Source organism: Talpa europaea, assembly GCF_964194135.1.
Source record: "Talpa europaea genome assembly, chromosome: 9".
Classification (NCBI taxonomy): Eukaryota; Metazoa; Chordata; class Mammalia; order Eulipotyphla; family Talpidae; genus Talpa; species Talpa europaea.
Window position 1 is genome coordinate 92,436,196 of NC_140076.1, and position 15,514 is coordinate 92,451,709.

The 15,514-nt window shown below is 45.6% G+C and overlaps 1 protein-coding gene across 7 annotated transcripts in view; it reads left to right on the forward strand.

The window, feature by feature from the left end:
• TENM2 (teneurin transmembrane protein 2) overlaps positions 1-15,514 on the forward strand; it is a gene marked incomplete at its 5' end in the record, with an annotated part of 889,116 nt that overhangs the window by 833,907 nt on the left and 39,695 nt on the right. For 5 of the 7 annotated variants that reach the window (XM_084243831.1, XM_084243832.1, XM_084243833.1 and 2 more), the window contains 5 exons: positions 3,307-3,450; positions 3,892-4,141; positions 10,757-10,777; positions 13,334-13,566; positions 14,746-14,900. In XM_084243831.1, the coding sequence (XP_084099957.1) occupies positions 3,307-3,450; positions 3,892-4,141; positions 10,757-10,777; positions 13,334-13,566; positions 14,746-14,900 (803 nt within the window). The remainder of the gene's footprint in view (positions 1-3,306; positions 3,451-3,891; positions 4,142-10,756; positions 10,778-13,333; positions 13,567-14,745; positions 14,901-15,514) is intronic. The other 2 variants (XM_084243835.1, XM_084243837.1) reach the window with 1 other exon arrangement.

A 15,514-nucleotide genomic window follows, 5' to 3' on the forward strand; every position in this document is an offset into this window, starting at 1 on the left:
GCTTATCAGACACTCCTTTTGTGCAGAGCATGGTACTAAGTGTTCTGTCTTGGGTAATCTCCCAATAACCCTATCCAGTAGGGCCTTATCAGACACTCCTTTTGTGCAGAGCATGGTACTAAGTGTTCTGTCTTGGGTAATCTCCCAATAACCCTATCCAGTAGGGCCTCTCCTAGTCCCCACTGTGCAGATGGACAGGACGGAGCAGGTAAGTTGCCCAAAGTCATTTATCCAGCAGGTTACACATGCCAGGATAGGGCCCTAATAATCTGCTTCATCAGCAAGTGGTGCTTATAACTTAATAAGTTAGCAGTAAGTTGTTGAAGTAGCTAGTGCATTTAATATAAACTCTAGTTCATAAAAAATATATGTATCAGGCTTTAGCCAACCTCAAAATGATAGCCAATATCAAAAGTAACTGCTACTGTCACATTGATCTTGGACTTCCCAGCCTCCAGAAATGAAAGAAATATATTTTTGTGGTTTACAAGCCATCCAGTTTATGGAATTTTGTTATAGCAGCCCAAATGGACTGAGACAGTAATCACTTACACCACCACCACCCCTCCAAAAAGAAAAAAAAAAAAAAAAAGCAAAAGCAATCATTTCTTTGAGAAACAGCATGAGATAAGGTTGTCAAAATAAGAAAAGTGTGAATCCCTAGGTTATGGCCATCCTATTTTCTACTGCAGCCTGCTTTTACTACCTCATACATTCCTTATCCAAAATGAAACCAAGATTTTCCATAATCAGCTCTCTTCCATGCTACCCTTTCTTAACTGCATTCAGTTAAGAGGCCCTTGTGTACAGGTATCACTGAATTGGCTAACATTTTATGATCTGAAATAATGTGGATGGAGACTCTCAGCACTGCCAGCCTGTTCCCCCTGCTGAGCTCACCATGGAGAGAAGGCCATGCTCACAATTGGCCATTGGAGACAAGCTTGGGGAGAGGGTGTGTCTAGGAGGTATGTGTGAGGCACCAATAACCCCTCATACAATGAGGTAGGAGGGGGCATTATATTATTCTATCGATTTTGGTGCAGGTTTGCAATCTGTCAGAATAAAATCATTGTTTGAAGTAAGCCAAAAAACGGCCGACTGAATATTATAATACACCCGCCTCGGTACTCTAGCCATTATCAACTTACGATGAATCTTCTTTATTCCATACCCTTATCCACGTCCCTGCCTCCCATACAAGTAAGTCCCAGTCGTAGAATATATCTCTACAAACCCTTTAAAAATACAATATGATCACCACAAAACAATCACTTTTTAATATTAATATAGCCCATCATTGTTCAAGATTTCAGTTGTCTCAGCATCATAAATCATTAACACATGACTTATTAGAATCAGAATCCAAATTTGATCCACCTTTGGCAATTGGTTGAATGTATTAAATGTGCTCAGGCATGGTTTTTCCCTTTCATCTCTGTATCGCTCTCTTATTTTAAGCCTTTATGATTTATTTGTTGAAGAGAATGTTTGCTGTAGTGTTTGCTGTTAGTCTGCAGTGGTTGCTGACTGCACACCATCCCATGTCTCTTATAATTTAATAGTAGATCTTGAGGTTTTCTCAGATTCAGATTTGATTTTTTTTTTAAGTCGGACAACTGGATAGGTGGTGCCTTCCTTCATCCGGAGGTGGCTAATGCAGTGTAAATATAACAAATGCATACGTATTTAGGTGTAATAAATGGAATGTCAGTGTACTATAAGAAAGATTGTCCTTCAGTAATTCCAGCTGCCATGAAAACTCAGTGGCCAGATCCATTAGGTCACCCGGGATTGCAATATAATATTTTAATGCTCTCATTATTTGTTCATTTGTTAGCCAGAATACTTTTATATAGCAGTATTTTCGCCTTAACCACTTGGTTATTTGTGATAGAGTTCAAATAAGAAAGAAAGGATAAAACTTTGATTCTTTCTTTGTATGTTCTAGTTTTCAATATGAGTTAGTTCTCTAACACCCTCCAATGGTAGCAAATAAACATTAAATACTACTATAAACTCCTAAGTATTGAATACAAATGGACCCGATACATTTCAGTCCATTGAATTTATTCTCTTTACGATGGCCAGATCCCCCCATCATTGGTCCATGGGATCCTCTTCAGACTGACTCCCAAATCCTTTGGATATGACCCCAGTAGATTTTGATTTTTTTCCTTGCAATCTGGTATGATAAAACGACCTGTCTTCATCTTGTTCATTTCTGGCTCCAGCCATTTCTTCAAGGCGCCCTGCTTCCTTTTAATGAGAAATAATATTTCAAGGCCGCCAGCCAGGCAATAGCAATTCTCTTTGCTACCGGCTCGGTCACTGTTACTTGGACCCTTCAGAGGACAAGCTAGGAAATACATGGTATTTTTTAAAAGATAAAATGTATCTCTCCTTCATATCGACACTCCTATATCTCAGGATTTAAAAGAAGCTTCAGAGAATCCCCAAAGGTGACACACGTAGTTAAGAATTTAATGTAGTAGGAATAGCAATAATCACAATGCCTCATATTTCTAAAGCAGCGTTCCAATTAAAAATGTATGGCATCTCGGCAGTTCATCTCATCACTCCTTTCCACATCACTGAGAGGGGGAGACTTCTCTTGTCCAGCCTCACATGTGGGGACAGAGGAGCAGCAGCCGAGCAGGGACCATAGCTCCCACCCACCCCCCAATTTGTCCACATGGCAGGTACAGGATTTTTGCAAGTACTTTTTGAATTATCCTCCCCAGTGACATGCCACGTAATTTGCAGTCTGGGCCTCCACACTGCCTGGCCTGGCACTCCCAGGAATCCCGAGTGAACACTCACAGTGCTTGAGTTCTGCAAGCTGCTGCCACCTTATAAACCAGTCACGAGACTTCCACAGGTCTTTCTCCTCGTGAGTGAAAATAAACAGCACAAAATAGAATAAATGCATGCCGTGAACAGCAGGCAGGAGGCACTGTCCCCTGCCATCTCTGAGGAGAGTGGCATTCAGGTTTTAAATGATCCATCCCCTCCCCCCACATCACTGGGGTCATTTTCAAAAACCAGATGCCCATGGGAAAGGTCTCCCCACCCCCATGATGGACGTCTGTGTAAAGTAGCCAGGCTGAGTTCAGCTTCCCAACTGAATTTCCTAGCGTGTGATAGCACAAGGCGGTGAGCAATCAGCCAACCACCTTGGGTGAGTTTCTGGGAGTCTATACTACCCAGAACACATGTTTCCTGTTCTGGCAGAAAAGCACTAGAGTCATGAAGTGAGTGTTCTTTCCCCCTCCCCGCCCACCTCCCCACTGTCTTATCTTTCAGTGTCAGTTGGCTTTGAATATGAGACCTGCCCCAGTCTGATCCTTTGGGAGAAAAGAACAGCCCTCCTTCAGGGATTTGAGCTGGACCCTTCCAACCTCGGTGGTTGGTCCCTGGACAAACATCACATCCTCAATGTCAAAAGCGGTATGTGACTTCAACTGCTTTCCAAGTGCAGCCCATTCTCTCCTCTGGAACCTTCTCTCCAGCCTTGACATTTAAGTGGCAGACGCCCCCCCACTCCCCCCCCACTCCCCATCCTGACTTCCCTCAGTCATTTTGCATCAAATGCCACAATACTTCATAGGTTTTCCCATCTTCGTCTTTTAAATGTCAGCAAATGTTGGGCTTGCCTTCCCAGACTACCCGCCTTATTGTGCTAAACAACCCTTCTTCAGTTATCAGTGAACATTGTCTTACCCAGTACCATAACCTCGGCACATACCCATCCCATTACTGCTCTCTCAGCATGGTGAAGAAATTGGGGAGCTCCCCAGAGGCTGAAATTCCCTACTGCTCCCCTTCTACTTGTCACCTCCCACCCTCAGTAGGTTGATAGCAGTAACTTCCCCCCTCGCTGCCCCCCAGGAATCCTACACAAAGGCACTGGGGAGAACCAGTTCCTGACCCAGCAGCCTGCCATCATCACCAGCATCATGGGCAATGGCCGCCGGCGGAGCATTTCCTGTCCCAGCTGCAACGGCCTTGCTGAAGGCAACAAGCTGTTGGCCCCGGTCGCACTGGCGGTTGGGATCGATGGGAGCCTCTATGTCGGCGACTTCAATTACATCCGGCGCATCTTCCCCTCCCGAAATGTGACCAGCATCTTGGAGTTACGGTAAATGGCTGCATAGAAACATGTCTTTTTCTCTGTTTTTCCCATTACTCCAGAGTTTTCCTGGGTAAAATGGTAGCCTACTTAGGGTTCTGCAGGGGGGAGGGGAAGAGAGAGAGAATTTTTTTTCCATGGGATATGTTGGGAATCAAGCCTAGACCTGTAATCAAATAAGTATTTGGGGAGATGCTTTGTGTATGTATAACACACACAGCTGTCAACACCTGACTTACAGAGCAGGGGGTGAAAGCTTTAAGTCAAGGTGTCTGGGTGGAGGCTGGGCGGCAGTAGAGAATGAAACCTCCACAGGTGGTGCTGGCACATACCAAACAGTGAGAGAACCACTCATTTAAGCTGTTAGTCTGTTTCAGTGGATTCTAAAGTGATCCTTATTAAAAATACAGCTGCTTTGGGGGTGACTCCTCACCCCCAAAGGCACTGGTAGAGAAAGACCAAGGCAGTAATTACCTTTGATGAGCTCTATAGAAGATTCTGATGCAGATCAAAGTTTGGGAACCCTTGATATTCATTTACTAATTCAAGCATTTGCCTTGAGCACCATACATGCTATGTCTGTAAATCCCCAGGATTCTGCACAGTCACTGGGATAATCTTAGACTTACTTTTTAGGTCTCTCTAGGTAACTTCTGGCCACGCCTGGTAGATTCCTCCTGACCATTTCTTGCTATTAAATCTGAAGTTTTTTCTGCTGGACAAAAGCTCTTAGTAACTTAACCTTCCAGGAAAGTTGATTCCAGGCCATCAAGCCTAGGGGAGGGATCTGTAATAATCTGTTTAAAAAAAAGATAAATACAAATAACAGTGGTGCAAGGGGAGAGTGGAGGCAGGACAACTCTTGAGGAAACTGTGCAGCAATTGTCCCGGGTTTGGGTGATGATTACTTGCTTTGGGTGGTAGCAAAAGAGATGGGAAAATATTTCAATTGGGATCTATTTTTGAGGTAAATCTGATAGAAGTTGCTGACAGATCATGTGTAAGGAATGAAAAAAAAAATAGAAGGATCAAGGGCGATGGTTAGCATTTTGACCTGAGCAGCTGAGTTGATGGTGTTGTCTTCTGAAGCAGCCTTAGCTACTTGGTGAAGGATGTAAAAGAAGTTGAAAGTTGCACTTGCATTTTAGTGTCTTTGAGGATCCTTCTTGGAGAGATATGAGACCTGACCACCAGCAAGTGCTGCTGTGTGTTCTTGGGAGCTAAGCCTATGACAGGCCCTGGGAGTGGCAAGAAGAGGACAGAACACACATCTCTGTCCTGAGTAGGTTGTAATCTCAGTGATCCAGGGCTCTGAATCCAGAAGGAGGTGAAATCCAGCCTCAAAGAGCACCCCATTCCAGTAGGAGAAGTGGGCACTGGAGCAAGTGGAATTAATTCAAGTCAAGTGTTCTAAAAGAGCTGATCATGGCCCCACCATGGAAATACCAAGGGAGAGGTCATGGGGTGGAATAAATGCAGTAAAAGGGAATAATAACCAAAGGCTGGTCAATGAGGAGAAGGAGGAGACTGGATGGCAGAGCTGGATAACCCTCAAGCTCTTGAATTGACAAACTTATATCACTTTTCCTAGAGCACCCCGACTAGGTCTTCTCTCCATGAAGGCTTCATTCTGTCTTATCCTAGGAGAGTCATCTTTTTCTCAGGCATCCTGAGGGCAATGGAGGCAGGCTGAGGGGAGTAGCTCTGTGCTTTTCCAGAGGGTTCCATTATTTAATCCGGCATTTGTAACCCTCTGTGTCCTGCCCTTCCTTCTTTGTCACTGTTCTTCCTGCTGAGAGCCAAATCAGCACTGGCCTGCTCAGTTCCCACCTCCAAATCTTGCTCACTCTACTTAAAATACCTTCTCTGCTTTATCTATCCCATCAAATCCACCTTTAAAGCTCTTCCATGAAGTCTGATCCCCTGAGCAGAAATAATTCTCACCCTTGTCTGCATGAGGATCAGTTAACTCTGAATTTCCCCTGGAGTTGACAACATGCTGTCATGTCTGGGCATGTCTTGGCGCCCTTGGTTGTGAACTTCATAGAACAGACACCTTTGGAATCTCTGCCCCTGGACACATCGCCTCAATTAAAGGAGATGGATCCATCTTCTCCCTTTGGTTGGAATTTGTCCTTGAGTCCAAGTCTCTCAGGTCGGGCAGACCATGACATCAATAGTCCCAGCTAACAGGCCACTGAGAACAAGCCACTACACACACCCACGTGGTGCATTGAGGTCACCTGGAGGGAGTAGGACTCCCAATTAATTTCCCTGGACAAACTGTGCGGGTATTTTTCCCTCTCTAATCGCCTTTGGACTTGTTCTTGCTTTCATCAGCCAGGTATCCAGACACTATTAGAAGAGAAACTTTTACAGGAACACTGGTTTGATTCGTCTTTTCTTCCGACTACATACCTGAAAACAAAGGGCTGTCAATCCCTTCTCTTCCAAACAGTAACCAGCAAAAGGAGGGAGTGGGGAGGAAGAGGCCTGTCTTGCTTATGTCTTTTCTCCATTGTGAGTTGGCAGCTGAATGATTCAATTTCGGGAGTTGGTGCCCATCCCTATCTCGCTTACCCACCCCAGGACTGAGCCTCTGATTCAGAATTTATTTCTTCCCATGAATCTTTCACCAACCTTCTCCCCTCCTCCTTCCTCTGCCTGTCCAAAAAAAAAAAAACATGGAGCACCATGCCCTTGAAACACTTCTGATGCTGGAAAAAACACCTTCGGTGAAATGTTTATCACTTATGTGCTCTGATTCCACCAGCATTCAAGATATGTTTAGATACCTTCCAAAATGCCCCCCAAAAGCCTGATAGCCCACCTCTAGCAGCCCATTTCTCTTTTGATAACTTCTGCCCTCTCCAGGGATCCCCCCAGAGCCCAAGCATTAGAGGAACACTTAGAGTGAGTGTCTGCCACAGAGAAATGCTTCCTCTCTCCCCATTCAGAGGACATCTTAGGAGCTGGACCCCAGTACAAGGCCATAAATGATAAGGGATGAGGCAGTATCTCTCAGCATTTTCTTAAGAATTTCACACTTTTCATAATGTTTGAAATTCTAAACTGGCTGTTGTTATTTTTTTAATTTTCCTGATATAAAATTTCATTGACATTAATTTTTTCCAACTGTTATTAGGGTGGCTCTGTGTCATCTTGGCCTCAGAGGAGATGTTCAGGGAAGGGAACTGTCTAGCCAGGATGTGTTGGTGCTATTGGGAGAAGAGATGAGGAAAGTGGGGGCCTAGGAAGGAGGGTGAGCACAGCAGAAATTGAAAGGAAGCATCTCCAAAGACAAGCATTGGCTGAGAGTTTCAAACAGACAGAATGTAGGGAAGAACATATGGTCCTAGTTAGCGAGCACATGTTTCCTTTTGTGGTCAGGATATAAAGATAGAGGTCAGGGAGCAAAAACAATACTGCACACGACCCAGAATAAGAAGAACAAAAGAACCCCATAAAATTGTGGAGATGCCTTGGCACCATCTTCAAAGCCAATTCACCAAAGACAGATCCAGGTCTCATGGGGCCTGGAACTTATGGAAATTTGGGGATGAACACAACTAAATATTATCTACAGTAAGAAAAGAAACCACATCAAATTGCAAGTTTTAAAAGGCTGATTAGTGAAAATCATCACAAAACCCAGACTAGTAAACCATTATTTTTTTATTAAATACTACTACTAATTTGTTTGCTGCTTGTTATCCAATACCTTTGGGCTGCATCCTCTTTGATCATCTTTTAATATGGGAATGATTTTGTAATGTCCTCATCTCTAGGATGAATAGAGATGCTGTCTTTACTCTAGTATAGCAAGTCAAAATTTGTTTCAGAGTATTGATAAATTGGACAACTTCCTCTCATGGTCCCAGTTGATTATTGGTAATGTCATGAAAAAAGTAAAATTCGGGAAAACTATGATCAATCGTCTTTCATAGTACAGGCATTTCATGCTGCATTATGTAGCAAATACTCTAAATATTTGAATTAATACTCATTGAGTTAGTCGTTGGCATCCTGGAAACAGTGACATGTGACTTCTTCATTGGTCCACCCACTTCCTGTGATGTGCCAGGTGCACCCAGTAGCGTAGGGGCATTCCTGAAAGCCAGTCCTAGACCAGAGTGGCTGGTGATCATCTAACTAGATGGTGAAAGCACTACATAGGAGCCTCATAATCACATCTCCCTAAAACAAAATGTGTTCCAACTCCCTTTTTTTTTTAATTTAGAACTCAAACCCCAGAAAACACACAAACTGTGCATACCCTCTGCTAGTGCACAGAGGGAGATGCACTAGAAAGAGACACTGGTCTCCACTGACTGCAGTTTCCATGCGTGAAAGCTGACTGGGAGGGATTGGAACTTCTCCAGCCTACAGTCTGCCCAGCGCTCAGAGAAGCAGCCTCCTTCTTTTTCTCCCTCAATCCAGAACCCATTTTCCCAGCCCTTACTCTCTCCTGGGCTCTCCACTAAGAACCAGCAGCCTGGAGATGAGTAAGCAGGGTTCATAGTCACTTATGGGCTTCCATTCCCGACAAAGTGAGGAAGACCAGCTCACACACATTAATCACAAGACGGTCTGATGAGAGAGCCACAAGATGAGCTGAGATATCTGGAGAAACCCTAAAGATTTCAGAGAAGTGCTCAAGACTCCACAGTATGAAAAGCTAATTCATCTCAGTTCTTGACTCTGAGACTCCACTTTTTCCTCAAAGGGGATACCTCAAGAGTTTTTTTTTTTCAGGCCATGGACACTATGCCCGGCCTTTCCCTCGTGAGGCAGGCACCTGTGCTCAGCCATATAAACTGATAAACTGATTCAATAATGCTGTTGCCTGATAAGCAACCCCCCACCCTGTGAGGGGCCTGAAGCTCAAAGAGCAGTGATCTTAACCTTTCTCCAAGTGACTTGGTCCCACACCCCTGCCCTTCCTTCCCCCAACACAGGCATTATAATAATCAACTTAAAGCAGGTGTTCTTCAACAAAGAAGTAGGTCAGGTCTGCAGGCTCAAATCCCATCCAGTCTTTTCACAAAATCTTAACTAAAAAAAAAAAGTGGAATTGATATTGCAATAATTAAGAGCCAAATATGACTACCACTGGTGGCAGATAACATTTCACTTTCATTAAGCAATATAAAATAGACGCGAGAATTCCCGGCTGCTACCCTGACACACCAGGCTTTACAGAATGAATCTTAAATTGCACTATGTCAGTCAGAGCTCAGGAGTTATCGGCATCATTTAATTAACTTTTTTTTTTTTTGCAAAAACTAACACGTTGAAATAAAATATAAAATTGTAATCCCTGTGCAAACCAACCACTAAGGATGGCCCCCGGCAGAGGACTGAGTTGCACCTAAGCAGGAATCAGGGCATTAAATAAACCCTCCTTGTCCCTTCCCTGAAGCCTCCTCCCTTGGTCAGAGGGGAGAAAAGGGTTAGGGGCTCCTTCCACCTTGGCCTGGAAGCCTCAGATTTGGCACGCTGTTCTCTTTATTTGAGGCCCCAGCCTCTCTCCTCCTGTGCGTGAGGTTGTTCACATCCCAGCCCTTTCCTACTGGAATTAAAATGTAATTCCCCTGGTGGCGCAGGCTGTTGAGCGCCACGCTGTGAAGCCGTCCGCAGCCTCTGCAGTGAGGATTCGATCCCGGCCAGCCAATGAGGGTCCCACATGGCACCGCAGACCTCTCCTGTCTCACCCACTGCTCCCTTCAGCAGTGTATTTCGTCAGTCTGCCTGTTCTGTCTCTGGTGAATTCTCTCACCGTCCCACATATTTAGACTGCACCCCAGTTCTTGTATACATAAATAAGTACATCTTAAAAATAAAAATAAAAAAATAAAATGTAATTCTGTTAAAAAAACACACACACAAAAAAAAAACTTTTACCAGTTTTCCAAAAAGGTCTGGTAACCTGAGTGTTTGGCTTCCAGTCCCAGGTGGATGTTACCATCTATCGAGCTCATTTGGAGTGTTACCCACAAGCAGGAATGCAGACTCGGGGGCCAGCTTGTACAAGTGAGGTGGGAGGAGGGCAGGCGGATGCACCGGGGTCAGATCTGGTTCAGACTCTCGGGTTCAACAGAACACGTGTGACTGGCTGTGTGCAGAGGACGTTTCTGGCCAGTCCTGATTCCACCCTCTAATGCCTGTGGTCAATAGGGGGTCCAGGTGGCACCAGGGCAGACAGACAAATGAGTCACAGTCACTTCAGCTGACCTTGAATTTGGCTTGACAGGCTTGCTACGACCGCTCTCCCAGTGGCCACTGTCAGTTGGTAGATACTGGCACTCAGGGGGAACCCATTTGCCAGCCCTTCACTAGCCAGAAGCCCCATGTCACCTGTTGCCACCTGCATGGCAGGACAGTCACATGGCTGGTCAGACAATGCGAGCATATTTGTCCTTTTCCCAGTGACCAGGGGGAGTCCACATTCAGGGGTGCTCCCCAAGTAATTGAGCTAGGAGCTGTCACCTAGAAGGGGAAATAAAGAAAAGGACTTCCTCTTTGGGGCCCCTTTATACAAGAAACGAAAATGTTATGTTTGCTTTATCATCAATTCTTCAGCTAACTGTTTGTTCTTTTTCCTTCTGTTTTCTTTCTATAAAGAAATAAAGAGTTTAAACATAGGTAAGACGAAGAGCTCTTTCCCGTATAATTTGATATGGTTCGTTTGCTGCCTCATGTTTGCTTTTTGTTTGGCGCTGCTTGGATAATGTTGTATATTTTTATGTACCAAATATAGTAACTTTTTTATGTGCTAATTGTGTGTTGTGGATATGATAAGCTTTAGCAATTATGAAATGCAGTCAAAAAGCAACCAAATAAGCTGACAGTAATTAGAATTTCCGGGAGATGCAAGTGCAAGATAATGAACCTCAGCGAACTTTTGTCCTGACTGCTCAGTGCGGTCCGTAATTGGGCTAAACAGTCGAGGCAAACTTCTGGCTTTTGTAAATGCTGGACTGGGTTCACAAACGCTTTAATGAACTGGAAACGGGTCAAAAACTCATTTTCAACTCATTAATGATTTTTTCCCCTAGATATATGGTCATTTAAAAAAAAAAAAAGTTAATTGCCAATCTGCTGGTTAGAACGAATCCAACAGTCAGATGTATCAGGAGTTTTCATGGAGTTAAATCACTTTTAAGTAGTAGGAAGGGTAGAGACCAAGTGCTTTTTGTCCAGATAGTCTCTGTTGCTCCACAGTGCTCATTTAAAACCGCGCAGTTACCCTTCACACGCATCGTGTACAGCACACGCTTCACCATGTCAGGTCTTGGACAGAGAGTAGAGACGGAGTGTTCACGATCATCAAAGTCAGCAGGAAAGCCTTGCAAAAAGGAGTCCTCTGCTCCCTCAGGTCACCCCCAGATTTACTGGTACCCCAATCAGGCCAGAATTTTTTAAAAAGGCAGCCAAGCCAGAGAAGAAACACCCCTCCCATCCCTAGACTGTCCATCAGCCTGAGCATCTCCGTAAAGACCCTGGTTGGAATGAGACAGACCCTGGGATGAATGGGCCCCAGACAGAACTGACCCCTGCTCACCTGCGGGCACCTCTGCCAGAGATTTTGAAAAGCCTCCTTGAGTGAGACTCCCTAGAAAGTCTAGAATTAATTATCTTGCTATTGGATAGGCACAGGTGTGCGTCCTCTCGTGCTTCTGTGGACCATGCCAGCTACTGTTGGTTCAGAAGCAAAGTGCGGCATCTAATTAAAAAGAGGTATTCTTTTTTTTTTCCCTTTCTGCCCTAATTTGTTTTTCATAGGTGGATATTCTCTAATGACACTATAGCCAAAAAAAAAAAAAAAAAGAAAAGAAAGGAAGCCAGGTAGCCTACTCTTTGAAATGAATTATCTAGGCTGGAATATTTGAAAGACCTTGACTTCTAGTTCAATTATGTGTCTTAATAGCATTCTGAGGAGATGCTGGAATTGAAGATAGTCTCGATTCACAGATTGTTCCTAAAAATAGCTTCCTGCTCCTTTCCTTCCTTAAATCGAGGAAGAACCCAAATGGCGGCGTTTTCATTAGTCATTTTCCAGCTAATGCTGCAGCACAAGTGCATCTAGCATGATCATCTCCCTCACCTTCCCTTCCCTGGCCCAGCCCCATTCTCCCCATAATTCCAAATTAAAAAATAACCTAAAACTAAAGGCCTATGATCACTTTGGGTGCATGGCACCAAAACCACTTTTACCGCCCTTGGCAGAGAGGCCACCTCTGCTCGGGGCCTAGAGTGTGGAGAGGCCCCACCCTCTGACCAGAGAGACACAGCCCAGGGAAGACCTGGGGCCTCCAGCTAAAGGAATGTGAGCGATGATGCAGCTTGATGTCTTCATTTACCAAATAAGGAATCCAGGGCCCAAGAGAGCCAAGACTTCCCTGAGGTGCCCAGCGAGGTCAAAGTTGAGTTCAGAGTTTCCAGTGCCTTAGTCGTGAGCCAAGTCAGAGCACCGTAGAGCTCCAGCAGAGGATGCTCCAGGTCTTGGCAGCGTGCTGCTTTCCTGTACCCTCCACACACACAAGATGCTGACCGCCTGGTGTGGTTTAGGGCCCTAGCCAGGCAGACCTGGGTCCACACCTGTGACCTCACTATCACCCACAATGAGAAAACATCATCTCTCCTCTCAGCAGTCGAGATCCCTGGTGTGGTAGCAGCAAGACATCCCATTTCTTCCCACAAAGTGCCAGTTTGATTCATAGCTGCACTGAGGAAACCATGGAGAAGATGTCAGGGCTAGAGATGGCTTGGGGGAGCTGCCTGTGGCCACCAGGTTGCCCCGGGGTCAATGATCTGGTACCTTGAAGGTACTGAGAAAGCGGAGATGAGAAAGTGCTCCTGTGGGCATTTCCACAATCTCACCTGGATGCCTGTTAACCCCACAGGGGGAAATAAAGGAGACAGATGCACACCTAGCACCAACACAGACACAGGACCTGGGCAGGATCCTTTGGATTGGCTAAAGGAAACCAGGGCATTTTAAGTTGATCAGAAGGGAATTCTCTGAAGTCCTGGTGGAAGTAGCTAAGAGCCACGCTGTGTTGGAATACTGAGTTACTGTGTTCGAATCTTTCCAGTTCACTAAAGTAGAAAGGCTTTGGGATGCTTATTGTCTCTTTGACCCAGTAGGCCAGCTGCATAGCCCCCTCCTCATTTCTCTCTGTGCTTCTTCTACTAAAGCAACAACCCGGCACACAAGTACTACCTGGCAGTGGATCCCGTGTCCGGCTCACTCTACGTGTCTGACACCAACAGTCGCCGAATCTACCGTGTCAAGTCTCTGGGTGGTGCCAAAGACCTGGCTGGGAATTCGGAGGTCGTGGCAGGGACTGGAGAGCAATGCCTGCCCTTCGATGAAGCCCGCTGTGGGGATGGAGGGAAGGCTGTGGACGCGACCCTGATGAGCCCGAGAGGTAAACCCGCCACAGCAGCAAGCCCTGTCCCCCAGAGCCTGCCGCAAGCCTGGCCTCCCTCCTACTGCAGCCGAAGTAAGGTCTCAAACACACGTTCTATTCCCTGGAATAAGTCAACTCTGATAGGTGGCTCGGCTATGTGGGCGAGTGGTTTGTTGTGTTGTGTTTTGTTTTTTAAATTATTTATTTGAAAGTAGACTTCATCACCCACACATGCTGCAGGCGGAAGGCAGGATGGATTATGCCTGGAGATTTCTGACCACTTCCAGTCACAGGGAGTGAGGAGGAAATGTTAACTCCAGGGGCCGACTGCCAGGTCTGTGGGCTGGAGAAGAGCAGAGCCCAGTGGGGCCTCCAGCCACTCCCAGATGCTCTCGTTAGACAATCGTATATATAAAGTCTAAAGCACAGTGCCTGACATTTTGTAAATGCCAAATGAATAGTAGCAATTAAGAATGGGTCTAATTTCCAGGGACCCGAGATAGTTTTTAGAACCAATGCATCTCTTTGCAAAAAGGACTAGAGATACTTAAGGTTAAGGACCAATCATTTTTGGGTTCAATTCCTGTTAGTGTTTTTAGCTACCACGAAAGCAGCTGCCAGCATGGATTAAGGATGAGGAGCCTCAGGCTTGGGCACTGGGGTGAAGATGCAAAAAGCAGCAGGAGCCTCTGCATCTGGCCAGGGTCCCATGCCCCCCAGGGCACTGATGTGCTGAGCAGAGTCCAGGCTTAATTGGGAACACTTCCTGGAGGGTACATTTTGAACTGGGAGTCTGTGACTGCAGAATCATTGTTTGTCACCCTCATTGTTGCAATCAGTTGTGAAGGGCATTCAAGTAATTTACTACCAATAATTTCTCAAGCAATGAACTTGGGAAATAACTTCTTTTCTAAAAGGAGCAGATGTAAAGTCATTTCCCCATGCATTCATTTGCAGCCTTGGTTCATTTGCAGCCCAAGGTTCTTTCTTCAGTTGGGGGCATTGCAGCCAGCACCCCAGTAGTGTTGCACATCTCAGCGTGGTGCTCCTGAGAAAGGGTCAAGGACCACCCTCTGAGCGGGCTCATGCACCCAGTAAGGTTTCTGGCCCAAGATAATGTCCATTAGGGTAACCAGCTCCACTCCACCACCCTGCTTCATGCCAGGAAGCACACTCCCTCCTGCTCTGTCTCCTCAGGTATCGCAGTAGACAAGAACGGGCTCATGTACTTTGTGGATGCCACCATGATCCGGAAGGTTGATCAGAATGGAATCATCTCTACCCTGCTGGGCTCCAATGACCTCACTGCCGTCCGGCCACTGAGCTGTGACTCCAGCATGGATGTGGCCCAGGTGGGACCCTCTCTGTCCTCTGTCATCACTGATCCACAACTGGTGCTTGGCCTGGGTTGCTCACAGGTGGCCTGTTTGGGTTGGAAGTAGGGCAGGAGGGAGACTAGTGATTCGGATCACAGGTTCATTTGCAGAAGGTTTGAGAGGAGCTAGACAGCAGGATAGAATGGGAAACGTCAGACGGGAAGGAGATGGAAAAAGAGAAAGAAGAGAAACTCTTGCTCAGAAAAGCAGAGCTGGTGACACACTCCAGCCGTGGCAGATTACAGGGTAGGAGTTACTGTGTAATTACCTCTTCTCCATCATTATTGCAGGTTTGAGAAGGTCCCGTACAGTGTTATGTGTCAATCAGAACTTCCCTGTTAATCGAAAATGATTGCATCCTCACTATATAAACCTTTACTTTGTGCAGTAATCACTTGAACTGAGCCCTCTGCAAGAGTTCCCCAAGTGATATTCCCTTAGCCTGGGCTCTTCTGGTGACAGAGAACAGGTGCTCACTCAAACATACTGCAGAAGAATCTGGAGTTTATTATGTGGATCCTCGGACAACCTGGACTAAATGTTCAGCCTCCCTCTAAGGGCCTTTTCAGCCCTTAGTCAACCTCATAAAT